The sequence below is a fragment of the Dromaius novaehollandiae genome, chromosome 3 (genome assembly GCF_036370855.1).
Source record: "Dromaius novaehollandiae isolate bDroNov1 chromosome 3, bDroNov1.hap1, whole genome shotgun sequence".
NCBI classification, from domain to species: domain Eukaryota; kingdom Metazoa; phylum Chordata; class Aves; order Casuariiformes; family Dromaiidae; genus Dromaius; species Dromaius novaehollandiae.
In genome coordinates, this window is record NC_088100.1 from 112294271 (window position 1) to 112321358 (window position 27088).

Sequence of the window (27088 nt, forward strand, 5' to 3'; positions counted from 1 at the left end):
GTTAAAGACTATAAACAGGCTTCTTGAGAAGATATGGAGAATTAAGGACCAATGAGCAATTAAAAGTCTAGAAGAGGAACAGAACTCATCCCAGGCACATTACTGATGTCAACTAGAAAAGCCAGTGAGGATCACCCAAGGTACACATGGTGTGGCTCTATTTGCTACAGGAGTGAATCAAGTACTTCTGTCAGCCAGTCTAGTACAGCTCTGTAAACAAGGTGTTATAAAACTACAGCTGGAAACAACACATTAGTGATTGCGTCATTTAATAATCTTCTTCCTTAACAACAGCTGGTATTCTGAAAAGGGAAAGAAAGAAAGATTGCAGGAGAAAATTGTACATATATGAAGTAAGAAGTCAATTCTTTACAGTTTTATATGTGAAAATAGCAGCCAGGGAGTCAGCCTGCTGTCACCACAGCCAGGCAAGTCAAAGCAGTTTGAGTCAGGTCCTGAGCCTAATTAGCCAAGTAGTAGGGCATAGTGAGTCACACTGTTTGCACACATGTTGGTCATTAACTAAATCTGGTAACTAGTTAAATGAATGTGTTAAATTAATTTAAATTTGAATTTAAAATGAATGCATCTGGGTTAGAGAAATATTGCAATCAACTAACATACATTTTGAGCAATTGCAGTACGAATTGCAGTCCCAGGAGTTGCTGGGCATTGAAATATAGCCACGTTTCTGATGGGTAGGCTAGAGCTGCTTTGCACCTTAAACATGTAAAGGAGAATCAATGAGCATTTTTATTCCTTGCTCTTAGAAGAGTAGTGGTGAAGAAAAGCAATTTGCCCTTTAGTTCAACTTAAGTTTAAACTATAACTCTGGAGGCACTGTGTTGTCTCATGCGGCCCCCCCACACACACACACACTTGACCCAAGATGAGCATTGGGAATTGTTCACAGCAAAGACTGGGGCAATGTGTTAGTTAAACACAGACAGCTAAAAAGAGCAAAGATCTCCTAAGGTCACAGCATGGCTTCCATTGCCTTGTAAGCATCAGCCTATGGTGTTGTCCTGCTCAGAGTGCTTTCCACCATTGCAGCATTTGATAACTAGGTGATGCTCAGCCTGGCCATTCAGCTGTGACAAGAGATCCTAAGAAAGGCTTTCTTGGTCATCCTCATCTCTACTGCACTACTTTGCATGCACCCTGCAAAGTGGTTATATAGCCTTTAGACGGACAACAATGGGGTGCTTCCCCTGCTTGCTGCATGTTGCTCACAGACAAATGTGGGATGCGACGGTCTGGAGAGTGTTATCCCCAGGGTCTGTCCAATGGGTCCAGCCTGTGTACAGCACTTGCTGCAGGAGAAGTTTGCCCATGCCTTGTATCCTGATGTGCTAAGAGTGTTCAGAAAGGGACCTGAAGTCCTGCAGACTCCTGACAGAGAGTCAGGGTAGAGCCTTCCATCCCACTGCTCCCAGTTTAGCCTGCCCTGATCTCCTTCCTCTTCCTAAGCTTGCCCACACTGGCCAAGCTTAGGGAGTTGTCTATCTTGTCCTGAAGTGTTAGTGATCCTCCAGCGAGGTCTCTGCTGGGCATGAAACAGGTTGTGCAGCTCCTGGCAATTTTAACAGGCCTGGGGTATCTGGAGCTGCCACTTCACTGATTTTTGTTCCAGGCACAAGGACTAGAGACTTTTCTTCTTTAAACCATGTTGTTTGTGCCTGTGTAAGCTCTGATGCCATAACTCCCCAGTTGCTGCATTTTTCAGGCATTGTTTCTGTAATTCTTCCAAAAAATCCAGCAATTTTCCTGCTCCTTGCTCCACTAGTGTCAAAGCTTTTTGCCCTGTGGTTGTGTGACATGTAAAACACAACTGTCACGTGTGGCAGATGCTGTTCATCAGCCTCCACCTTAGGTGACAGGCTCCTCCAAATACCTGTCAGTCTCTCAGATGCACAATCTAATCCTGTCCTGCAGTGGCCCTAGCTGAATATAGAGCCCATTTCCTTGGTTAATAACACAAGATGAGTGGAAACTCAAATTAAAGACCCATCTCCTCCTGGAACCCATTTCCTGAAACAGGCAGTGCAAGGTGCAAGGTCTGTGTGGCACTGGTGGCAGCAGTACTTGTGGCTCAGTCAGGACTGCAGATCCCTCACTCCTTGGGCTGTCCCATTAGTCCACAGAGCACATCTCCTTCCAGACACTCATCTCTCCCATCCACCTTCTCTTCTGGGCACTCTCTCATCCTCTCCAGACTCCCTGTTCCCAGGTCATGATTTGACACAAGCCATCCTAAAACCTCAGGAAACACATAACTGATGCACAGCACAGGTTTTGGTGCCCATGGGCATCCTTAAGCAATGGGTCTCTGCCACTCTCCTGTGAGTTCATTTCATGGCCCATCTCAGGCAGCCGGTGATCAGCTCATCTGAGACAAAGCTTGTCACAGCACCCCACACCAGAAATGATGGTGCTTCGACAGTGCTTTCCCATAGCCTCCTTTCCTAATGTGGGTCTCCCTCTCAAAAACTGAAATAGAAGGGCTCTAAAAAAAGTCTCTAAAAAGGTAAGGTGCCTTGTGCTGAGTCCACTTGAAATGAATGTGCTTTGTGCACGCAGGATGATTTCTTTGGCTCTACCCCAAATGGAGAATGTCACTGTGGGGATATCAACCTTTCAGCGAGGTCTCAAAGTCCGAGGAAGTGGCTGTATGAAAAGCTATATGAAGTTTAGCTCCAAGAACAGAGACCATTCTTCAAGCTCATGTTGCTGCTCCTTGGTACTTAGCTGTTTCGAATGAGCAAACTCCATAGAGAAGATGAAATTTGAGGATCTCTTGCTGGAAACCGGTGGCTTTGGCCGATTCCAGATCTTGATTTTGTTTCTCCTCTGCCTCCCAAGAATCAACGTTCCCATGCATTTCCTGCTGCACAATTTTCTTGCTGCTACTCCCTCTCATCACTGTACAATTCCACGCCATGAGGCATTTGAGAACCTCACCACAGAGGAGCTTCTACTCATCAGCATCCCCCGGGAGCCTGATGGCACCTTCAGGTCCTGTGAGATGTTCTCGCAGCCTCAGTTTTACCTACTGCTCAATTCCTCTCTGCAACCAGAAAATGACTCGATTATTGAGGACTGCAGACATGGATGGGTCTATGACCACTCGCAGTTCACCTCCACCATAGCCACCCAGGTAATTCCTTGCCTTTGATCTAGATGAAAAAGAAATTAGATCAGCATTTTGAGGAGCAGATGGAGAGCTATCTCCTACGTGCACGGAATCAGAGGGGAATCTTTGTATTTTAATCATCATTTGAAATGACCTGTTTAGAGAAGATGACTTGGGATGGGGAAGCTCTCTGAAGCTGAGAATTAGAACCCAGCATTTCTCATTATGAGCATCTCAATTTTTCCAGTAATGGAGATATAGTGGGACAGAGGGTACCATGGGATTTTCTGTCGTGGACCACATGGCATTTGCACATGATTGTACCCTGTAAGGATTTCATCTGAGCCCATGATTTGCTTTTCTGATTTTCCCAAGACTTTTGTAACTCCTATTCCCTTGGCCATCTCTCTTCCTCGATTCCCCCTCTTCTCCCTGAGACTGCCATGCTTCTCTCCCCCTTTGCCTGCTTTACCTCTGTTCCCTTGGCATAGTTTCAGTGTTTCCCATTTGTCTGGTTATGTCCATAGCTAGGAGGACAAGCAGGACAGAGGGCTAAGTGGGTTCCCCTGCGACAGGGGACAGCATTTGCTCACAGTGCTATCCCATTGCTGCTTGGGAAGCACTGGTGCTTGGAGAGGAGTCCTGGGGTTGAGGCAGCCAGTGGGCATGGGGCTGGCAGGGAGGGATGGGCAAAATGAAAAGGGAGGAATGGCACTGGGTGCAGAGAGGTGGGAGGGGGATATCAAGGAGGGTGGACACAGAAAGTAGGATGCAGGGGGTCAAAAAAGAAGACTCCTGGACCACAGCCCAGAAGAAGTAGGTTTGGGCTACTGATCATGGCAAAGTGAGGATGATGCTTCCAGAGCAAGGAGGTGGGGGAGAAACAGCTGCTGGATGGTATCCTCCAGACTGGGGACAAGCACTCTGGACACACTGAGGGCATCACCCTGACAAGTACCAGCTCTGTCCTCATGCATTATGTCAGCCAGCAGAGGGGGGGGTCAGCAGCCATGTGGCAGGTCCCATGGCAAAAGCCTGGATGGAGCTAGCGTGAATGGGAAAGCAGGGACAGTGAAGCCTAACAGCAGGCGCTCATCAAGCCCATTAGGTGCTGTCTAGGGAGCCAGAGCAGAGTGGGAGCTTTGCTGCATCAGGACCATCCATGCAAAGCCCCCAGCTCATGGTTTCCTCATCCTTCTGGAAGATGTTTCCCAGATTTAGGACACTGTCAGTCCAGTTACAAGAGGTTCCCTGCTGTCAGCCAAAAAATATGCTCTCCAGGGGCCTCCCTCTAAGACCCAGCATGCTGGCTAGTTTTAACCTTGAGCCTGCCCTAGGTGCCTGCCTGTCAAACGTTAACCACCAAGCTAGGGCTGTCTGACAGTGATACCTTTGGATGTTAATACTTAACCTGCGGGCTGTAATTTTCCTTCCTTGGAAGGTGGCCCAAAGCACAGGGGATCTTGGGGAAAGGGACAATTCAGTCAGACAAAGGGGCATAGCTGGGTTGGAAATGAGAGCAGGAGTGCTGTTATTTTGAGATGGTTTCCTATCTTAGTAAGAACAAGGCCAAACCTTAAGCTAAAGCCAGTGCCTCCTCTCTACCACTTGACCGTCCCCAAGTTTGGCAGTCAGTGAAGTGAGGGTTAGATGCGCTCCAGGTCTGCGTCTCATTTCTGCACCGTATCAGGGCGAAGGGGGCAAAGTGTCCTTGCAGGAGAAGGCAGGGGAGAGGTGTTCGGCAGCACACATGCTTAGTGCAACACCCTGTGACACTGCAGTCAGTGGTGCAGTGGCCTCAGGTCGTGTCTGAGGGGCCAAGGCTTTCTCTGGAGTCTTTTGCTTTTGCAGCAAAAAAAAGTTGCTCAAATTCTGGCTGACTTTGTCACAGAGATTATGAGGCTGGGTGGATGATTAGCTTAAGTTTTTCCAGGTTATGCACATATTGAAGATTAACTCTGCAACTTGACCAGGGAGTACTTACTACTTGATTGACAACATTTGCACCTCCAAGAAAGTAAGACGATGCTCATTAATTTACTGAAGAAAAACGTCTAGAACACCCTCTTGGAAAAAAATCAATAAGTACATGTCAGGAACAACTGTGTGGTCTGGCTTCTCCTCTGCCCTCCTCCCTCTCAGCACAGAGAGCTTCAAAGGAAATTGGTAAAAACAGCAGTAACTGGCTATCAACAAGGCATCACCTACCAAAGGCTGTGACACGGCTCACTGCACTATGGCACCCTACAAAAGCCCCAGGGCAAGCCCTGGAGCATCTAGAGCATGAGAGGGAACCAGCGGAAAGGTGCACCAGGCAAGCTGAGAGCAGCTATCACGGAGGTCAGGAGAGGAAAAAGGGACCTCTCCATGATGAGTGATACCCAGAAAAGCTTTCTGATACCCAACAAGTGTCCATAGAGAGACTGTCACAGTGGGACTAAATAACTGGGAGGCCTCTTGAGTTTTGTGAGGCTCTGGCAGTGTCCTATGTGCAGTTTAGTGCAGGGTCCTACCTTTCACTCAGTCAAGTTTGGCTGATATAAGCTGCAAGACACCATGGCTGATCGCTGGAGGGAAGGGGTATGAGAAGGTGGCAGAGGCTGAACTGGGCACTAAGAGTCATTTTGGCCTTGTGTTTCAGTGGGACCTGGTGTGTGAGCAGCGCGGACTGAACCAAGCGACTGCAACATTCTTCTTCATCGGTGTTACAGTGGGGGCTGTGATTTTTGGCTACCTTTCAGACAGGTTTGACTCTTTTCAGGCTATTCCCCTTCCTCCCTCCCCAGCCCTGGGTTTCAGTTTCATGACAAAACCTTCACAAACTGGTGACCTGCAGAGGACAATTGGAGAAGCAGAGAAAGCAGAAAACACAATTGTGAAGGGAGAATTCAGCCCCTCCAGTGAAAATTGGGTTAAAGTCGTACTGAGAAGCAACACAGAGACTGAATGTTAGGTGCCGTCCCCACCTGCTTTGTGGATTCAAAAAAGGAGACCTGTCTGAAATGGAGAAACCTAGTTAAGGCAAAGTCAAAATAAGCTGCTGAAAGAGTTAAGTCTTTGAAAGTTATATGGAAATTGGTTTAGGACACCCAAATAAGCTCGGAACAAATGCATGCCATGTCTGAAAAAGAGACTCAAGCAAGCAAAAACTGACTCTGTCTTTCCTAGAGAAGCAGAGTCAAGGCAGTTATAAGCAGGGTGGCATTCCTCTGGGAAGAGCTCAGGTAGTATTCCAATGAGGAAAACAGGAATGAATCCTATTGGTCTGGCTGAATGTTAAAATCTGATAGGATAAGCCAGAAAAGACTCAAACAACTCAGCAAGGGCATAAATTAAGAAACTGGTTGTTGTTTTGGGATTTTTGTTTTGGAGTTTTTCTTATTTTTCTTCCAAACAGCAGAATTAGGAAAGGCACCAGAGAATATGTAGAGCAAACATACAGTCAGGATGTGCTGTTCACTCCACACTATTCATTATTCAGTGTCTGAGTTTCCTGCATAGGTAACTGCTTGGTTCTTTAAAAGAACATTTTTGTAGGGCAGGCAAAACCACCACATCACAGAAATGAACCAGCCTCACGATATGTGCACCCCGGCAATTTAGTGCTGAAGATGGAAGCTGCTACATCCATGTCTCTGCATATATCGGTACTCTTGTACGAGCACCTAAGACACCTGGCTGGTTTTCAAACTATGTGTCTCAGCTATGTATCTAAAAAGGTTTTACAGCACAGTTGGAGGGAAAGAAATTCAGAGTCAGGAAAAGCAGCAGGACAAAATAAGGCAGAAGAAAATGTCTCTACTAGAGCGAAAGGCATACAAATGAAGAATAAATTGCTTTTTGAATGGTTTATTAGGGAGTGTAAATGGTCAAGGCTTAAAAGGACCACCTGGGAAAAAATAAAGCTATAGTGGAGGACACAAATTCCCTGCCTTTGTGCTTACAGTGGGAGAATGTGTAGGGGTGGGTATTTGAGTTGGAGCATTCTCATTAGAAAACCCATCTTGAAATGTGCTGGTTGAAGAAGGCTTGGAGAAAACAGAGTGAGTAACAGTAAACTGCCAGGACCAGGGAGCAGTTGTCCTGGAGTCCTACAGAGACTTCAGGATGAAGAAGCTGGAATACTGGCGGCAGAGGACTGGGAAGGTATCACACATCCAATCAGTTTTTAAACTGGTCTCCAAGAGAGATTTAGGGAGCTATCAGCCAGGCACCCTAACATCTATCTGTACTGAGAAAATCAGTAGAAACTGTTCTGAAAAACAGAATCAGTGGGCACATGGGTAGATATGATATGCTGGTGAAGAATCAGCAGTTTCTATGCAAAAGACTGATGCCTTAAAAATACTTTGGATTTCTTTGAAGGTGCTAACAGGCATGCAAACAGAGGAGGCACATCTACTCGGATTTCAAGAAGTTTCCTTACCAAAGGTTCTTAAAGAACCTAAGCTGCGCTAAGATAAGAAGGAAGGTTACTGCATGGCTAAATAATTGATTAAAAGTCAGGGGAAAAAGGGGGAGGTATAAGTGGTCAGTTGTTACGATGGAGGGAGGTCACTAGTGGAGAGTCTGTGGGAACCTGTGCTTGAGTTTGTGTGCTGTTCAGCATATTCATGAATGATCTGGAAAAGGTGATGTTGTTTGGAGTTATCCAGGCTTGTAAAGATGAGGTCTGAGTGTGGAGAGCTGCAGAAAGACCTTACCAAGTTCTGTAACTAGGTAGGAAATAGAAGACAAAATTTTAGGGTAGATTAATATAAAACAGAGATAAACAATCCTAGCTTCATGTTTAAAATAAAAAAAAACAAGAATTGCTAGGAAAGGACGAGAAAATTAAAGAGAACAGCACTGTGCCACAATATGTAAATCCATGGTGGCCCCACATCGTAAACACAGTGTGCAGTTTTGATTCCCCTTCATCCTCCTCCTGATCTCAAAAGGGTATAGTAGAACCAGAGAAAATCTGGAGAAGCTAACAAAAAAGACCAAGTTATGCCTTGGCTTCCAATTAAATAGACCAGGACCCTTTGATCTGCTAAGATGACAGCTAAAGAGGGCTTGATAGCCATCTGTGCCCTCGTGAGCAACCTGGAGCAGAGCCAACTATGCACTGACTAGCCAAGCTACTTGGTCACAGTGCCCAAGGGAGAGTAGGTCACATCAGGAGAGACCTGCAGCCTCCCAACAGCGGTGGGAGCAATGCACAAAGGATAAATTTGGCAGATTCTTTTTCCTGTATCAAGTGGGAAGGGTCTTTGTCTTGTTCACATTTTTATCTGTTTCCTCCATAGACTCATGATTTGGGATTGAGGCCAAAACTTTTACAAGCCCCAAATTTATGTATGTTTGTGCCTTGATTTCCCCTCTTTCCCAAGATGCTTTGCTACGGGCACTGGGTGGAAGGGTAAGCGCAGTATTTGCTTCAACAGTGGCAGAGAAGGTGTGTGGGGCTGACAGTGGTGGGAATGGGGAAATCTTTAGAAAGAAGGGTAAAGCTAAAGAGCAGGTTGAGCAAAAGCAGGTAAACCATAACAAACAGGTCAAGCATGTTGTGTTAGTTTGCCACAACACTCCAGAGACAGCCAACTGTCACTGCCACCCACCTCCTCCAGCACCCACGCAGACCCCATTTCTATTATTTCCTTTCCATGCTTGCTCTTCATAGTCTTCCCTCATCTGCCTTTGGTTTTGCCTGTGTTGGCCTCCTCCAGCCCTACAGTACCTGTTTGAGATGGAGGGCCAGAAATGCTTAAAGTGACCATTTATTCTTGCCATCTAGCTATTAATATATTACTTATCCATGTAAAGAACTCCTCTCTTCTCCTGTGAGAGCTTAGTTTTTCCCCTTTGGTGTGGGGGATGGTTTTGACTGATTCTGTTAAAAGTCTTAAGCATTCTGGATCAGTCATATCTTGCTTGTCACGTGCTTGACTTCTCCTTCAGTGAACTTCCATAGGTTATGGGTATTCCCTGCAGAAGCCACGCTGACTCCTCCACTATTTGCCTATCCATGTATGTATGAATTCTAATTCTTAACATGATTTTTAACCATTTTATCAGTATCAGTGCCAGATCTATTAAACCTCAGATGTGCCCCACATCTCCCCTAAGACCTCTTATAAGTTGATCTCCCACTAGCAACCTTCCTTTTCTCTCATACAAAGGCACTAGGAGGTCCCACTTCATTGAGACAGTAGTAATTCAGATACTTCATCCTTTAACTCTCTAGTGCCCTGGGGTGAAAACCATCCGGTTGTGGCATTTTGCTACAGTTCATTTTGTTATTTGTTCTAAACAACTTCTACAAACACATGGATTAGAGAACATATCTGCCAACAAATTTTACCCCGGTAACCTCTCCAAGCATCTTCACTGTGAATGTGTCTCTCAAAAACAGTAATTTTTCTGCTGTTGCCTGCTCTTTTCCAAACAGTCTTTTTGTAGCTTGTCTGTTGGCTGTATAACTCTCTGGCAAACTTCCAGATTGTGATATTTATGAAAATGGCTTCTTATTTCTTGCTATGCTTGTGTGATTTGCTCCTTTTATAATTTTTTTTTAACATTTAATCTTTCAGTGGCTGGGTTCTTCCCTCTCTCTCTTTGAAGGTGATTTCAACTGCATCACTTCTGGCAGCCTTCCTGTAGCTTGCAGTTCAATCCTGCTACCTTCCCTCTGGTTTCCCTACCAGGTGGCATACATTGCTGAGAGACTCTACTAATGAGTCAATAAATAGCTGTCTTGCACTCTGCAGGGGATTTGATGTTTTGACATCCTCTTTAGTATATTTTCAAAAAAGTTTTTCTTTTAAAAAATTTAGCTCCTTTCTTAGGCAGTTACCCTACTGGAAGACGGATACAGCGTTGGTGGGTTACTGAGTGTTGCTGCTCTGACCCAAGAGTATTACTTTGACTTTTGCAGACTGGCTCTGCTTATGTTTCAAAGCAGGTCCAGAAAACTGGTCAGGCCCAATCCAAGAGTTGTTTCTTCTCCAGGAGACTGCTTAACTAGCTGCTGCATGAAGTAATCTGTGATTGTTTTTAACAATGTTATTGTGACATTATGTCCCACCACATCATTCACCCTCATGAAGTACTGGTCCTTGCTACCATCCTTCTCCAGTGGCCACTGAGAGAGCCCTAAAGCCAGAACTGGGCCACAATTTCAGTTCCTATAGACTGAACACTACCTATCGACAGGATAATTTACTAGTCTGCTTTGAACCTAAACTTTCTTCATATTCAGTGCTCAAATTCATCAGCAGGCCCCCTCCACTCTCGGATGATTTCTGGGTATAATGGCATTCCCCTGATTGCCCTTCCACAAAGGCTGTGATGGCTTTATTTTATCAATACCTTCACTGAAACCTCAATACTGTGCTCCGTTTCGCTTTTCGTGGGTTGTGTAGAATGCTTCTGCACATACACACATTTCTGTGCATGCGTGTGTATAAAAATAAATATTTATAGTGTGTATTTGATTTTCTATATTTCTCCACACTACATTTGAAAGGGACATCAGGGGCCAGGTGGTCATATTGCTTCCAAAACCCTTAGTAAAGGACATCCTGGAAGGTTTCTCATAGGTCCTTTTGGAGATCAGGGCTATTTGCACATGGGGGCTGACAAATGGTTTCCTTTTCTTTTCCTTCAGGATCATTATTTTCATTTTGGAGACTAGTGCAAAAGTGTTATGTGTTTTTCTCCTCTTCCTCCTTGGGAGCAGGGATGGTGGCTGGTCCTGAGGGGGCCACATAAAGAGGAGGAGATGCTGAACTGAGAAGCAAAGCTGGGAGTGGGGACGGCTGCTGGAGGGAGCAGGGTGTGCCAGCGGCATGGGTTTTCAAGCTGACATCACACATTTGATGGTGGCATTGATGGGGGAGCCCAGCATGTTGGGTTTTTGATCAATACTGCTGCTTCCTCTGGAGAGTCTCATGGTTGATGCTCACAGGGCGGGTTGCCACTCTGAGTGGGATTGTGCCACTGTGGCACAGCCTGCATCCAGAGCAGTTTCCTTCTCTCTAGGCCATTGCACTGCATCTTGTGCTCTTTGCAAAGCAGGTGATATTTTTATTGGCCTCCTCGAGTCTCTGCTTTGCCCCATTTCAAACCCTGCTCCTGGGACAGGTTTCCAGCTGCTGTAATACAGTCTGTGCTTGTGGCAGATATGGACGGAAAGCTATGCTGCTGGTGTCACTGGTGTGCTCAGTCATATTCGGGATGCTGAGTGCTGCCTCCACCTCATACAGCATGCTGGCTATCACACGGACCCTCACCGGTGTGGCCCTGAGTGGCATCTCCTTTATTGTATTGCCGTTAGGTAAGTAAGTGTGGGGGTCTGAGGGTGCCTGATTGTACAGGGAGACGTTTGGCAGGTGGTGGACAAGTAGGTAGGGACAGCTGTACCAATCTGGGCAAAACAAGTAGGAACAGGAGTTTGGAAATTGTTACGTAGGCAATTTCACTATGGGCAACCAAGAGAACACCCCTTATATAAGGATCCAAAAATTAGCATTTACTGTTAGTCTAATTAATGCTTTACAGTCTAACGAAGGTATAATCAACCACTAATTATTAGTTCCGCTGCAACATTAACACTTATAAACTGTATTACCCAGTTTCAGTTAAGGATCATTAGTAATACAATAAACACATAGACAAAAATGTTTACCCCTTTCCTCCAATACTGAGTTCTCACCCTTCAAGTACATTGCTGAGGCAGTTCATCAGCATGTCCATGTCTTCAGCAGAAGGAGGAGGGTGTGTCACTTCTGGGGTGTTTCTTCCTTCCCAGTCTTGGCTTTGCTTGGAATTGTTTTCGTATGCTCCAAATCTGTATTTTTTGAAAGGGAGGGGAGAGCACCACAAAAATCATACAAAGCTAAGCAAAATCAAAGCTAAAAAAAGTTAAGTAATAATATAACTAAAAAGCAAGCTCCAAACCTGAGGGTACCCAGCAGGCTCATCAGATGATTTTGCTGATACAGTTAGGACACTCTAGGCAAGAATCATCAGATCCTAGAGCAGCTTACAGATGCAGCAAAAACTTCCAGAATTTTTGCAGGTATAGCCAGAATCAAGCTAAAATAGGCTCAAGACTGAACAAGTCCATGCCAGGCCCGACAAATCCCAAGGCCTACTATGGCTGATTATTGTTATAAAGGTTGAGGCCTATTTCTAGCAGGTGGCACTCTGGGCCACAGGACTACAAGGCAAAGTGGCGCTTAGGAAAGATATTTGTGATTCTTAGAGGTTGTAGCCAGATGTTCAAATCTGTGGAAGAAAAGTGGCATTTGGTTCACACAAAAAAACAAGGAGACCACCATTTTTTCTGGCTTTATGTGTATATTAGTATCTGCTCTCAGTAGATTCCACAGGTAGGTCAGTTCATCTTAATATATTTCTTTAATCTGGAATAATGGGTGGGCAGAGAAATGGGAAACTGTGCAGACAAGAAATAACTAGATAATTAGGGGGAAAATTGATGAGTCTGATGGAGAAAATCATTTGAATGTTATTCAATGGAATTAAAAAAGTACCACCTAAAGTGTTTTTAGCATTGTGACTCTCATTGTTTTGTCCAGTATTTCTTCTTTCAAGGCTATATTTTAGTTGCTTACAACTTTGCCAGAGGCTAACCATTTTGGATGAACTTTTTAAATTTTAAACATTTTAAATGTGGCAAACATCTGTCAAGCAGTGGAACTCTCCCAGAGAAAAAGACCAGGGAAATTGCCTCACTTTGCCCTTGTTACAAAGCCCTGCAGACCTTTTCCTGTAGAAGTCCTGTGTGTCCCAGCTGAATGCTGCCTCCCTATTGCAGCGATGGAGTGGGTGGACGTGCAGCATCGCACCATCTCTGGGATCTTGACTAGCATCTTCTGGAGCATCGGGAACATGCTGCTGGCCATGATAGCATACTTGGTGCGGGACTGGCACTGGCTGTTAGTTGCTGTAACTGGACCTTGTCTCCTGAGCATCATCTGCTTGTGGTGAGCACATCAAGCTGCAGCCTGCTGGACTGGTGGGGATGGGAGCAGGCTGTGATTTTCCAGGCATAGCAGCTCTTGAAAACTGGAGTGGCCCAGGTTTTGTCCCTCCTGACCAGGAGCCATAGTCACACCATGGCTTTGGGGATGAGGAGAGGTAGGAGTGGGGCTGAGACCAGGCTTTCAGTGGACAGAGGGATGCTCCATGAAGGGGCAGGATTTGGTACTGAAAGCACTATCAGAGATGGCTCAGAGCAAGTGAGGAGACCCCTGGTGGCAGGACCAGGTGAGGTCCCCGGCATTAATCCCCGGGGGTTTCAAGGCAAATAACTTAGCTATCTCCTGTCCCCCTCCTCAGGGTGTGGGGCGGGGGACACCTTTGGTACCAATTTTTGCATGTGAGACAATGGCATTTGCAGGCCAGGTCAGGTGCATATCTCTCTGCACCTTGCACAGCCTTTCTCAACTATGTATCCATCCTCACTGGTCAAATATAACAGTTTTCTGCAGGCTATTTCCTATCTATAGCTTTATTTAAGAAATGCCTTACATCTCTTAAGTCTTACAAGGGGAGATGGTTCATTTAATCAAAGAACTCCTTTTCCTCCTCCTTTTTTTAATGAAATGACATGGACTAAAACACAGAGTCAATTCACTGATATCGTTATTGCAGTGTGAAGTATATTGGATTAACTTATTAGATGACCCAAAATGGTCCTTTGCACAGGCAGCCCCATTTCCTGGGTGGACAAAAGTCCGGTGTTTAAATAAGCAAGCAGATATTCCCACAGCTGTTCTACTGAGGACCTTCAGATTTGGGAATTTCGGTCTCCTCAACCTCAGGGTTGCTGTTTAGTTCATCTTGGGTGTCAGTGTGGTGCTGGACCACACTGCAGAAGCCACAGACATGTCTCTCGGAGTGACATGATGTTGTAGCTGGAAACCAAGTGGAATAAGTTCTGGTTGTTAGACATATGGCCCCCCAAAATTACATGTTTAATCACTGAGTAGGAGTGATATCCAAATGTCAAGATGCCTTTCAGCTGCCACCAAAGGGACTTCTGGAGACTATGGTTTGCTTGTTTATATGGCCATCAGAATGAAGCAAAGGATTAAAGAGCTGCACAGAACTATCACCAACATCACAAATAATTCTTGTGAAAAATGGGATACAAACTGATGTTGTTGTTAACCAATAGCTCAATAGGTATATTCTTTCCCTGGTGATGAAGGTTTTCTAGCAGAGAATAACACCTGATATTTCACTGATCAAGTCCAACGCAACTAAAATGGGTATTCTGCTGACTTTCAGAGATTTCGGTTGTTTTCTTTTCTTTCTAGGATAACCAATTATAAAAATTGAATCCTGGGAAATGTTGCAATTTGTAGAGACATTTGGACCCACCCTTTCCATCATAGCTGATTTTTTTCCTCTCTTATGTTAATGCCTTTTACGGAGCTCAATTATTCAAGAAGTTATACCGCAGTCTGATCAAAATTCAAACACCCAAAAGGGCAGTGATTGTAGCATAATAAGAAATCCCTGAAGTATGCAATCCAAATCTAATTTAGCACATTCTGGAGATATTGTTGACAGTATGTCATAATTCAGTTGAGACATTAAGCAACCACAGGACATAATATCATATTCTGGAGACGGTGGCAATGGGTGCAAAATGCCATCTTTCATTCTTTATATTCACCAAGTGGATTGGGGTATAAGCTTATGTGATTGAAAACTATGCAGAAGTCTCTTACTGCAAATAGATTTTGTCAAACATATGGCTTCAGTAGAACTCTTACTCACATATTCCTTCAAGGCTTTAAGTTCTGTGTTTAGAGATTCCCATCTGTTTTCACCTGGAAACTGCAAAGCAGCAACCAGGGGAGCAGCAGCAGCTTAGGGAACAAGTATTGTCTTCACACTCCTCCTCTAGCCTAAAAAGCAGCAGAAGTTGGATGTCTACGCTGCAAGCAATGTGTGGTTCACCTTATCAAAGATCTCTGTGACAGGGTGCCAGGAAAGGATAAGCCCTCATCATGTCTTGACATAACCAATGGGCCTAGGTGTAGAGCCAAAAATATGAAGAGTGAGGAGAGGTACAGTCTTCAAACTGACTGTGCAGGCTGTTCAGTTGCAAGGCTCTCTGGGAACAGTGGTAGGACTTATTTTTCCCCTTCCCGCAAGGGACAGACTTGGGTGGTAGGAGGTAGGTGTGGGCTGCTCTAACAAGATGCATCCTGCTCATGGCATATTCTGACTGTTGACTCTCTGGCACTTACCACTATGTGGACACACACAGCACTATGCACCCCTCTAGGCTAGCTGGACTGCACTGTGAGGTGGGAAGCTCCAGGGCAAACAGCACAATGTAGCCACAAATTGCAACCAGATGCAAGATCAGGAAGAAGTCCAAAATTAAGGAGCTGCAGGTGCTAATTTATGGCAATGGCTTGATCTTTTGCTGGAACGGATAGAAAATTAAGAGGCGCAGGCCCCCACCTCGTGGAGGTCTGCTAAGGAGACCTCTCAGAGAGGCTAACTAGCTCCACATCAATACAGAACTCCGAGTCCTTCACTAACTAGCATGGTTACTTCCTTAGTGTTCCTAGCCACAACTGTTTAAATCGCAGTTGACTGTCTTGTGCAAAAGGCTTTCATTATGGTAAAAAACAAAAAATCTTATTAATTAACAAAATAAGCATGAAACATAACCCCAAAGAGCCCACTAAGTCCTTTTTATGCAGTCATTTTTTATATCCTACAAGTTTAAAGAGTCCCAAAAAGCATGCATCTCAAAATATAAACTCTTTGGGGACAATTTTAATTTATTAGAACTGGAAATTCTTACCAGTTCAGAAAATCCAAGCTTTGATCAAAGATCATATGATTGATATATACATATGTAATATAAAAGTTGTTATTTCCAGCTGAAGTCCCACAGAGAAGACCCTCTCTCTTTGGCCAGGGTCATTTATGTGGGCTGGAAAATACGGAGTGCCAACAGAAATGCTGTCTTCTCTCCTCATACCAGGTGGGTCCCAGAGTCTGCCCGGTGGCTCATAGCCAATGGCAAAGTGAAACAAGCTCACAGACATCTGCTTAGATGTGCAAGAATGAACGGAAGGAAAGACTTCACTGTCTCACCAGAGGTGAGAACCTGAAGATCCAGACACACATTCTTCTTCTCCCATTTTCTCTTTCTCTCTGTTTTACTTCTGTTTGATACCTGAAGCAACTCTGAGCCTGCTGTGTGATCTGTGGGGTGCTGTGATCCACAGGGTGCTGTGGTGGAAAGGAGTTACAACCATCCCTAAAGAGAAAGCATCAGCTTAGCTCACATAAGGCCAGAGATCCCCCTTGGGTAGAAGGAGCATCTCTCCATTTATTATCGCCATGACAAGAAGCCTCACTGTACTGGATGCTGGTCTAAATATCCAGTGAGAGAGAAGCACAGCCTGGAAAAATAAGGTAGAGGCATCACTCCTGTAACAGAGAGCAGAATGTGCAGGCTCACGAGCAACTTATGCAGCTTTTGTCCTGTGATTCATAACCTGATCAGAAGGTCAGTTTTAACTGTCCTACCCTGCATTTGCTGATGATTTTTGGACATGGTGAGGCAAGGCCGTCCAGAGTGGCATTCATCTCTCCCAGTGATAGGTGTCCACAACGTAGCTGTCTGCAGGGTCCTTCAGAGGCTAATTGAATACAGTCAATGGAGATTAGCATGCGATTCTTCTGACCAAGTGTAGTTGTTTGCTCTAGGATAAAATGACTCATCAACTTCTTCAATGAGATCTCCATTAACTATACTGTAAGCCCAGAGAGACTAGCTTAGATATAGCTGCCAGTATTGTAGACCTTTGGTTGTATGGATCTTGTGTGTCTTGGTCAGTCAACAAAACTTACAAAAATTCTCCTGTTACTTACTTCAAAATGAATTGCTGAAAGACTTTGTGAACAGACAGTCTCTTCTTCTCTGTGGGCAGGGTTCACTTCCCAGTGCCTGGCTCTTTTTTATATACTGTATTTATATAAACATACATATTAACAATCATACTTTATATAAACATACTCATAAGAACAATGCATGCAGTTCATGGTTAGCTGCTGACTGAGATCTGACAAAATGGCAGACAACCATGTGGGTAAGAGGGTGGAACTGGCCAACATTGACTTTGCTAACACCGTGATCGACATTTTGCTGAGATCCTTTTTGTCATGTGGGGTATTTGGGTAGGAGAAGAGAACAGGCCAGGAGAAGAGGAAGAGGTCCAAAAAAATAGAGAGAGAATCTATAAAAACACATAGGAAGACTTGCCTCTGAAAATGTATGTCCAGAGAATTTTTCTGCAATGGTAGTGTGTGGAAAACCCCAGATGGTGTTGGAGCAGGGATAGGCATGAGCCCCAGCCTGTCTAGCGCTCCATGTCTGGATCCCAGATGTACAGCAGCTGAGCTATTTTCTTCTTTCCACATCTCACAGGCCCTCAGAAGGATGACAACAGAGAAGAAGTCAGGAGAGAGCTACTCCTACATCAGCCTGTTCAGGACACCAGTCCTGCGGAAGATCTCGCTCTGTTCTGGCGCTGTGTGGTAAGCAGTGTCGCTCTGCACAGGGGATTTGTCCTACAGTTCCCTGGCTGGATTTCCCTAACTCCCATCTCCACACACTCCTTGCAGGTTTGGCGTTGCCTTCTCTTATTATGGCATGAGCATGAACCTAACTGGTTTTGGGCTCAATATGTATCTCTCCCAATTTGTTTTTGGCATCATTGAGATTCCAGCTAAGCTGATCATGTATGTGCTAGTGAATCGAGTTGGACGACGGCAGAGTCAGGCGTGGACACTCATACTGACCGGATTGTGCATAGGAGCCAACATCATCATTCCCAAGTGTGAGACACTCCTCTGCTATATGCGGTACTTGCTAAAAAAGGAGACCTCCATTTAGTGCACTGCTAGAGAAGGACAATGGGAGATCTTCCCCAGAGGCCACTCTGTACAGAGATGCCTTCTACCTACAAGGGTAACAGTGGGACAAGGTTGCTAAAGTGGGCCCGCCCTAATATCTGGTGGCAACAGATGGTCTCTAGTCACTGTGAGGCAGTTAGTCAAGGTCCAGTGATAGCCACTTAAGTGCCCATCTTATTATAGACATTGTCCAGTGGAAAATATTGGGATCCATCCTTTCACCAGTTCAACTCCCACTTGGGCTAATAGTTTGTCATCAAATTTACTCATCCGAGCTTTAGAGGCAGCAGCTCCAGGGCTATGTAGCTCTGTACTTTGTAGGACCTCTGAATTTTCTCCCCTACTTTACCTGAGGCCACCACAAGCTTCTTTCTAGAGGCTGCTTTTTGACCACTGGCATAAGTGTCTTTTCTTTCCTCCTAGCTTTCACCCCCATGCGCTCTGTAGTAGCCATTATGGGCAAAGGTTTCTCAGAATCTGCGTTCACGACTGTCTTCTTGTACACCTCTGAGCTCTACCCCACCATACTGAGGTAAGAGATGCCACTCACCTGAGTGTACAGGAGACCCTCTGCAGGGTGTCACCCTCAGGTCTTTGACATCAGCACAGCAGGACATGCTGTTAGCTAGACTGCAGAGCTAATGCCTTACCTCTAGAAGTAGCAAGGTCTAAGGACTACATATAGTCAGGAAAAAGGGGCAGAGAGCTACTCTTTGTTGGCCTGCATTATGTCAGGCAGGTTATGCCTAAAGGGAGATACACTGAAAGGTGATGGGTATTCTGTGTGGGAAGATTTTTGAACTCAGTAAGGAATCCGTGCTTAGCAAAGGCTTAATTCCCTGGGAGAATCCACCAATAACTATTATAAGACCCAGAGAAAAATCATTTGAAATGTCAAGTTTTATAAGGGACATGTACTACCACAAGTTTGACAGTATTCTGGCCTACAGATGATATTAAAGCAGGGAATATATAGCTTTTCAGAATGAAAAAAGATAGCTTATGTAAAAGATCTTCAGGTAATGGTGACATAAGATTTAGTAGCAGCATGGTTTGGGATATTGCTGAGGCTGATGAAGGGAATTAACTTTCACCAGTCTGTTGCATGCAGGGAATAATGCATATTTAAACCAGAGTGGGCACACTGGTTTGCTGCTTTTCTCAGATAGGTCAGTATTTTTATGCAGTGAAAGACATTGACAGGTAAAGGCAAAAATCCTCTCTCTCTCTCTGCCATACTTTTTCTTCATAGGCACAAACAGGTCCTGTGATCCCTGTTTCAAGTGTAGAATGCCATCCTTTCACCGCAAATAAATGAGTGGAATCGGTCCTGGGTTCTATTTTTGGGCACCTCTCCAAGCTCTCCTAGGTTATAGCTACAGCAGGACCAAGGGTGCTCACAGGAATCTCTATGCTGGCCGCCTGTCTAGAAGTACCTAGGAGACAGAGGGACATAAGTTTGCTCTCAGCAGATGAGAGGATGTACTAGGGGGACAGGTGGACAATACTCACAGGGTTTTAGACACTTCAAGTGGAAACAACTTTGGAGCAGATATTTTTAGTGCAGAACTTCAGCTTCTGTCTCATAATCGAAGTAAATCTGTTTCTCACAGCAGCTATTCTGGCTCTTTGGGAACTATCATCACTGTATGAAGATATGAAGAGAAACAAAAAGCCTAGAAAAAATCTAGCAGAGGAAAAGCCTGGTTGGGGGGCGGGGGGGGAGGGAGGCCTCAGCACGTATAGAAATATAGAGAGAAGGAGCAGATGTCCTGTACTTTTCCCCAAGATCTGATATGAAAAAAGTAGCCATTTCTTTCTTGTGGTGGTCTACATCACTGTGGTGTCCTTCCCTTCCAGGCAGAATGGGATGGGATACACCTCCTTTGTGGCACGCCTTGGAGGGGCTTTGGCCCCACTTGTGTTTTTGCTGGACAGTGTGTGGCGGTCTCTGCCTGAGGTGACGTACTGTGGTGTGGCGGTGTGCTGTGGCTCTGTGGCCTTCCTGCTCCCAGAGACACTGAACGTGCACCTGCCTGAGGGTATCGAGGATGTCGAGAAGACACAGTGAGTCAGCTCCATCCTACCCTGTGTGGGGTGTCTGCTGAGTGAGGCAGGGAGATGGCCCACTCTGCTTCTCTGTCCCTGGGTGACAGCAGATTAAGGAGCAGCCCAAGGTGGATTGGGACTGTTAGGCTCCCTGGTTTTATGTCCATCAGTCCAACATGCCTTCTTTTCTTCCAGAGTGAGAGGGCCACTACGAATCAGTGCTCCTGAGGGCATGCCGTTACAGCCTCATCCGAGGTGAGGGCCTATGTGGCACAGCCATGGATACCACATAGGACTGCAAAACTGAGCCATGTTCTGACCTTTCAATAAAAGAGTCCTTGCTATCCTACAGTCTCTTTCTGCAGAGAAGTGGGGCTGAGGACATGCATAACGCCAAGTTCCTTCATCTGTCGAGGTTGTGGTGGTGCTTCTATTTGGGTTGTGATCTTTAGTCCAGCAAGAGCCTATTGTGGTGCTCAATCCACTACAGCGTCATACACAATCGTCCACCTGAGCCAGAACCTCCTTCAGTTCCTGCTGTCCTCCTTCAACAGTCTCCAGATTTCCACCCAAAGGACCTAGGGCTGCCTGAATTCCCCACCACTTCTGCACCTCTCTATCACTGAGTTACTTTCACCTCGGCATCTATTGCGGCCCACGGAGACTCTGCAAGCAGGTTTAGACACAGTTTATGAGTGAACAGCCAATCTTCATTGGCCAATACATTTAGTTAATAGCTCAGATTAACACACTCCCCTTCCCCACTGCTTCCATGCAGGCACCCAGCAAATCTTTCCTGTTGGCAGCTGGGGGAAGAAGTGTGAGTCTCTCTGTCTCCCAGCAATATCCATCCAAATCCTACTGCATCATCTCTGCATTTCATTACCAGATGACTTAATTTCACATACAGTACCAAATACTTCGTTACATTTCCATCCCCCCTCCCAGTATACACTATCAATTTAATGATAAATGACTTGAACAAAACAAATGGTCTAACTGTCAACACTTGCCCCTGCATAGCCTTCTCCCTGTGCAACGCTCAAGCAGGGAACCATTTTCACGTTACTGAGTTGCTGTCTCCATATTCCCTGTTTTTTTCTTTTTTTCTGAGCATTTTACACATTTTCATGGCATTATTTTTGCTCTTGACTGCTTGTGCTTCTGAGTGTAACCTTCTGTATGTTTCACTTCCGTCTGTATTTCTGCTTTCCTTCTCTTGCATGGCTTTCCCTCACAGTGAGCATGCAGGTGGTATGTAGGGATGGGAGACAGTGTTCAGGGCCTGGCAGACCTGAATCTGTACTGTACTAAGAGGACCTAGAGGTGGATTCCTGGAGCACAAGAGGGTGTCTTGGATATGGTCAATAAGAAAAAGGTTCCTTGTCCGAGATACCGAGAGATAACTCCTTTGGTGGAGAAGGGTGTTTGGGGCATGGCAGACTTTAAGCATTATCATTGCCCTTCAGCCTCAAGGGGGGCCCCTGAGGTCACAGAGGGAGTTTAGGCATGCATGCAGATTGCACATGTGTGTATGTACTTGGTGTCCATGGCAGAAATGTGAGGCTCCACACGCTTCATCTTGCTGGGTGTTGAAAGCAAGCAGTGGAGCACAGTGTGTGTGTGTGTGTGTGTGTGTGTGTGTGTGTGTGTGTGTGTGTGTGTGTGAGGCTCCACATGCTTCATCTTGCTGGGTGTTGAAAGCAAGCAGTGGAGCACAGTGTGTGTGTGTGTGTGTGTGTGTGTGTGTGTGTGTGTGTGTGTGTGTGAGGCTCCACATGCTTCATCTTGCTGGGTGTTGAAAGCAAGCAGTGGAGCACTCTGTGTGTGTGTGTGTGTGTGTGTGTGTGTGTGTTCAGGGTTGAGGTAGTGAGTTGTGAGCTTGGAGATATAGAAGCTCAGCTGAGACTTAGCTGGAGGTGAGGGTGACTGTGGGGCAGTCTGGAAGCTAATGGGGTGGAGGAGGTGGAGATTGTCTCTCTGATGCTGGCTGTGGGCATTCGGAGGGTGAGACAGTGTGAACCACAGTGGTGTCCAGATGATTTGGCAGCTTTGCTGATGAATGTTCACTATATGATTAATAGTCTTTTTTTGTCTATTTTACAGCATAACAAAAAGAAAAAATTCCCCCACTACAGGGTTTTCCCCTCATCCTGGCTACTATGAAGCATTTTTCTTTATCAAGTCCTCATGATGGAGTTTACTGGTCTTGGGAAAAGATTTTTTAATTTGGTGTCAGTGACTGCCATATCTTCAGGGTTTAGGCTTTTATTGCTCAGGAAGCACTACAGGTTATCCCAAACATTTCTTTTTCTCTCAGCAAGCAACATTTTCTTTAAGGAAAGGAGGTTTGGAACAATAGCTGTTATTGGCTCTATATGCTTATTTGCCCATGGAGCGAAGAAGAGCAAATGTAATATTTTTGTCCACATTACAGATGCGGTACTGCACAGGTTATCAAATAGGTTATTCCAGTGGAAGTACAATTTATAACAATCCTATGGCTAAAAGCTTAAACATAGTCATGTTTGAATGCTGATAAAACTAAATGTATGAACAGGAGCTATGATGCACTTCTGTAGTCTCATGTTTGTCTTTATCTTTGTTTAATCTCCAGATGAAAGAGAAACTTTTCTGGTCTTGGGCAAAAATTTTTGGACTTCTACTTATTGTTTACCTGGTCATACGTGCTTTTTTAATTGCTTAACGTTGAGAGGTCAGGGTTTTTCACTGATAATTCGGAGTCCAGGGCTTACAATGTACAGATTATTGTTGAGGCTTGAGAGTTCACAGTCTTTGACTTGCAGTTATCAGTTCAAAGAATATCATGGGATTGCGGGTTTATCATTTAGGGTTTGCAGTCTGTTGTTGAGAGTTTTACAATTTATAGGATATTGCTGAATGTTGAGGGCTTATGGTTTGTCACTCTGAGGGTTTATTGCTGAGGGTTTCTCAGTGAGAGCATATGGTTTATCATTCAGTATATTACTGAGGGCTCAATGTTCATTCAGGGTTTGTAGTTTCTTGTTTAGGGTTTAATGGGTTGTTGTCTAAAGGTTTATAACATACAGCTTAAAAACAAACTATAAACTGTAACTCCTAAAAAAATAAACTGTTCACCCTTATTTAGGATTTGTATTAAGTGGGAGGCAGGAGGAGTTTGAACATACTAGAGCTTAACCTATGAGTTCACTCAATCCCACTTATTATTGTGGGTATTAACCAAGAAATAACTGCTTTATACTCTTATGTATGTGCCATTTGCAATCTCTCTGTACACAGTAAGAGTTGTCTGAACAAAATGACTCAGAGTGAAGATTGCACAGTCCCGCCAGGACTACTCAGGGCCATATTGGGCTTTTCTCAAGGTCTCTTGGGCCATTTTGGGGTCCATGGACATCCTTTGGCATTTGCAGTACTGTTCCTGTAATCTCTGAGGCTTTTCTCTTGGGTCTCCAGGGCTACTCTGGGATGTCTCTAGGACTTTCCCTAGACCCCTTGAGAGTGTTTCAGCAGTCTTCGGAGGTCTTCTGTCTTCTGGGGAGGACAACTCACCCATCAATGCCAGAGCTGTTTCAGGGTGTCCAGTGGTCTTCTAGAGGGGCTGTCTCCAGGATCCATGGGGCTCTTTTAGGGTCCTGTGGCCATTCCCAGCATCTCTAGGGCTATTCTGGGGTGGTTGCAGCTCTTCTCACGGTGCTTGTGCCTATCCAGGGGTTTCCAGGGCTGGTCTCGGCATCTGCAGTGCTGTTGCCCATGTCTCTGGGGATAGAACTGGCATCTGCAGGGCTGGTACCAAAGTCTGGGCTGTTCCAAGGGTCCTGCAGGGATCTGAGAGTCTCTTGGGTGGTTCCTGTTGTCCCTCGAGCTGTTGCAGTGCCTCCATCTGCTACAGGAAGCAAATGTCACAGCTGGGCTGCCAGCTCCTGGGACTGAATTGCAAGCTAGCAGGCTGGCATCACCATGGGGAGGTCTTCTTCCTTCACCTTCACCATCTGTGCCTCTGGGGAAGAAGGTGGATCATGAAACCATGAGGGAGCTCACCCCACTTCGGAGCATGGCCAGGAGCAAGAATTCAAGAGTCTAATAAGGTCTGGACAGTAAAGGTGCCCTGGGCTTAGCTCTTCCAGTCTTTGGCCTTGTTGGACTACCAGCACCTTTCAATTACTGCACAGCCTTCCAGAAACAACTATCTGTTGGCTTATAAACCACCAGGAACATAATACAGCAATAAAAAATACTGCGTATGAAACGGACAAAAACAAATCACATCAAACAAATCTAACTGGACGGTGGATAAATCATAAACTGTAGCTACAACTACTCTTTGGAGATGGCTTGGAGACTTTTCCACGCTGACGCTCAAAGTTGGCAAAAAGGACATGCAGTAATCTCATTGAATAGGAGAACTCTAAGAATTCGTCCCAAATACATAAAGAAAAAAATAGGTTTTGCAGATTATTTATATCTAGCATATATGTGGTAAGTATTTCTAAGTTAAAAAAAAGGGAGGGGATTCTTGTTACAGGAACTTTTGCACGTAATCTTGAGTAATTCAGTACTGGATATCATTCTGCTTGATGGTCTAACACACTGATCCTAAATTTAGGGATTGCTGTTGCATCTCATACTTACTTCTGCAAAAAAAGTTACCTATAAATTTGGAACTCTAAAAATGACCACTTTTCTAAACAGGGAAAAAAGAATGGCCTCAGCATCTGCATCCCACATGCACCATGAGTCCTTGGGCTTTGAGGTATTTTAAGCTAAACCATAGGCAAGTCTTTCAGGCTAACACAAACTAATGGTGCATCTGAAAACGGATGGAGAGCCCCATCAAATTCCAAGTCAAAGAGTGCCTTCTTGTAGAAATAAGTTGCCTGGCAAAATTTTGTACATCACCTTTTCGCTTTAAGACAGAATAAGAAAATCATCTTGAGGAGGCAAAACATATTATTTTGCATGTTATTTCTGGCTGGATAAAATAACCTGCCACAATCTCCATGAAAAGCACATCTTGTGCACTGCCTTGTGTTCATCACTATCAGAGCATGGCTAATATAGCAGCAAATTGCAACACACTAACATTAATAATAGAGCATATTCCTTCAAAAGTGCCATATGCAGAGTGCTTATGTGGCCACCTTTTCATGGTATTCCTCCAGCTACAGCAAATTTGGGACAGAGATACTCCAAGGTGCTTTTGCAATGAGGGAACATGCAAACTTGCCAAAAGAGTGCCTTTATTAATAGAAAATTCTGACTTTGGGCAAACACAGTATCTTTCATCAGGTCACCTTTAGTAATTGCAGAAGTTTGTACATCTTCTCTATATGCCTGCAAGTGTACTAAATTACACTAGTAATGCTGCTGTTAGCTCCTGACCTGGAAGCATTACAGTCTTATCTTATTTTGGCCATCTGAGGGCTGGAAAGGAAGTTTTCCTTTGTTGCCAGATGATCCTAAGCAGACTAAAGCTTTAGCACTTTGATCTGTCTAGGCCCAGTGGAAATGAAAAGCTGTAAAACTCACTGTGGCAGAACCTAGAAAGTGACAGTTCAGGAAAACTTTCAGTGAAGAAAGTCTAATTTCCCTCCAGAGAGGGAGAAATATGGATTTAATGTCCTGATTTTTTTTTCTCCATCTCTTAAGTCTTCTCAAAAGGAAGACAGATGGGGTCCCAAATTAATGGAGTTGGAGGTTGACAGTACCCCTATACCAGAAGGGAAAAATTACGATGTGGATAAAATCTTCTGGGATTAATTATTGCTAAAGAATTCACCCTTAAAAAAAAGAAGACTGTGACCTAATTATACAACATTCGCAGTGTTTGTTTTGCCTCTTGCAGCAATTCATAGAACCGATTATTTTTATCCTATCCTATCCAAAATATTTAAGTAAAAATAAACAAGTAAATCATGTCATCTCTGTTCATAATCTTTCAAGGTGAAAAGCATTTCATTAAAAATTTTAATTTAAACAACTTAGTAGAAGAAAATGAGATCCCAGATATTTTCCAAAATGAGATTTTTCCTGTCTTTGAATCACATATCACACCTTGTATTGTCAAAGAAGAAAAGGCAGTAACATCAGTGGGCAAGTCATGAGCAATCTACCACATCTCTGTGGTTTCTTCAGAAAAATGTTCTTGATTTCTTGGAAATATATCTTGATTTATAGCAACCAGCAGAGTGCTATGTTGATGATGTTTCTCATACAGTGTCTGCAAGGAAAATCTGGATATTAATCAAATCAAGTTTTCATTACTGAAAGGTTTATTAAAAGGTCTAAACCCTCCAGATTCTGAATTTGCAAAAATAGGATGTCTTTGGTTTGATGCAAGCTTGTTTAAGAGGACAGGAGCAACAGTTTAAAAGACACTCACGAACAGAAAAAACTTATCTAGATGAAAAGATATGAAGAAGAAAAAAACTAAAAGACATCAAGAAGAAAAATACAGTTTGAAGAGTCTAATAGAAAATTAAGTTTAACAGAAAATAAAGTTTATCAGATCTATAATCTCACAATCACATGGCTCAGAGCACTGTGTCACATCCAGCCTCCAATCCTCATGCTGAGGTCTGTGACTCTTGGAAAGAGGCAGAGTGGAGGAAACAACCTAGCCTTTTCCTCACTTGCTGCTCTGCTTTGGCAGCAGTTTGTCACTCCAGTTTACCAACATGGATTTACTGGAGCGAGTCCAGTGAAAAGCCACAAAGCTGATTAAGGAACTGAAGCATCTGTCACATGAGAAGAGGCTGAAGCGAGCTGGGTCTGTTTAGCCTGGAGAAGAGAAAGGAGCGTGAGGGGATCTTATCAATATTTATAATCTGTGGGAGGGTGTAAAGAGGACACGGCCAGATTCTTCCCAGTGGTACACACAGGTACGAGGCAGTAGGCACATGCTGAAATGGAAGATATCCCACTCTGAGCACAGGAAAG

At 44.5% G+C, this 27088-nt stretch overlaps 1 protein-coding gene across 2 annotated transcripts; it reads left to right on the forward strand.

The window, feature by feature from the left end:
* Positions 1-2679: 2679 nt before the first annotated feature.
* SLC22A7 (solute carrier family 22 member 7) lies at positions 2680-20490 on the forward strand. Of its 2 annotated transcripts, XM_026104178.2 has the most exons (10): positions 2680-3157; positions 5775-5878; positions 11299-11453; positions 12957-13125; positions 16158-16275; positions 17610-17719; positions 17807-18021; positions 18521-18629; positions 19958-20164; positions 20342-20490. In XM_026104178.2, the coding sequence occupies exons 1-10, from the start codon at positions 2780-2782 to the stop codon at positions 20403-20405; spliced, it is 1629 nt and encodes a 542-aa protein (XP_025959963.1). In that variant the 5' UTR covers positions 2680-2779; the 3' UTR covers positions 20406-20490. The 2 variants fall into 2 exon arrangements, with proteins under 2 accessions (XP_025959963.1, XP_025959964.1); XM_026104179.2 differs by lacking the exons at positions 11299-11453; positions 12957-13125 and having other exon boundaries at positions 2686-3157.
* Positions 20491-27088: the final 6598 nt, after the last annotated feature.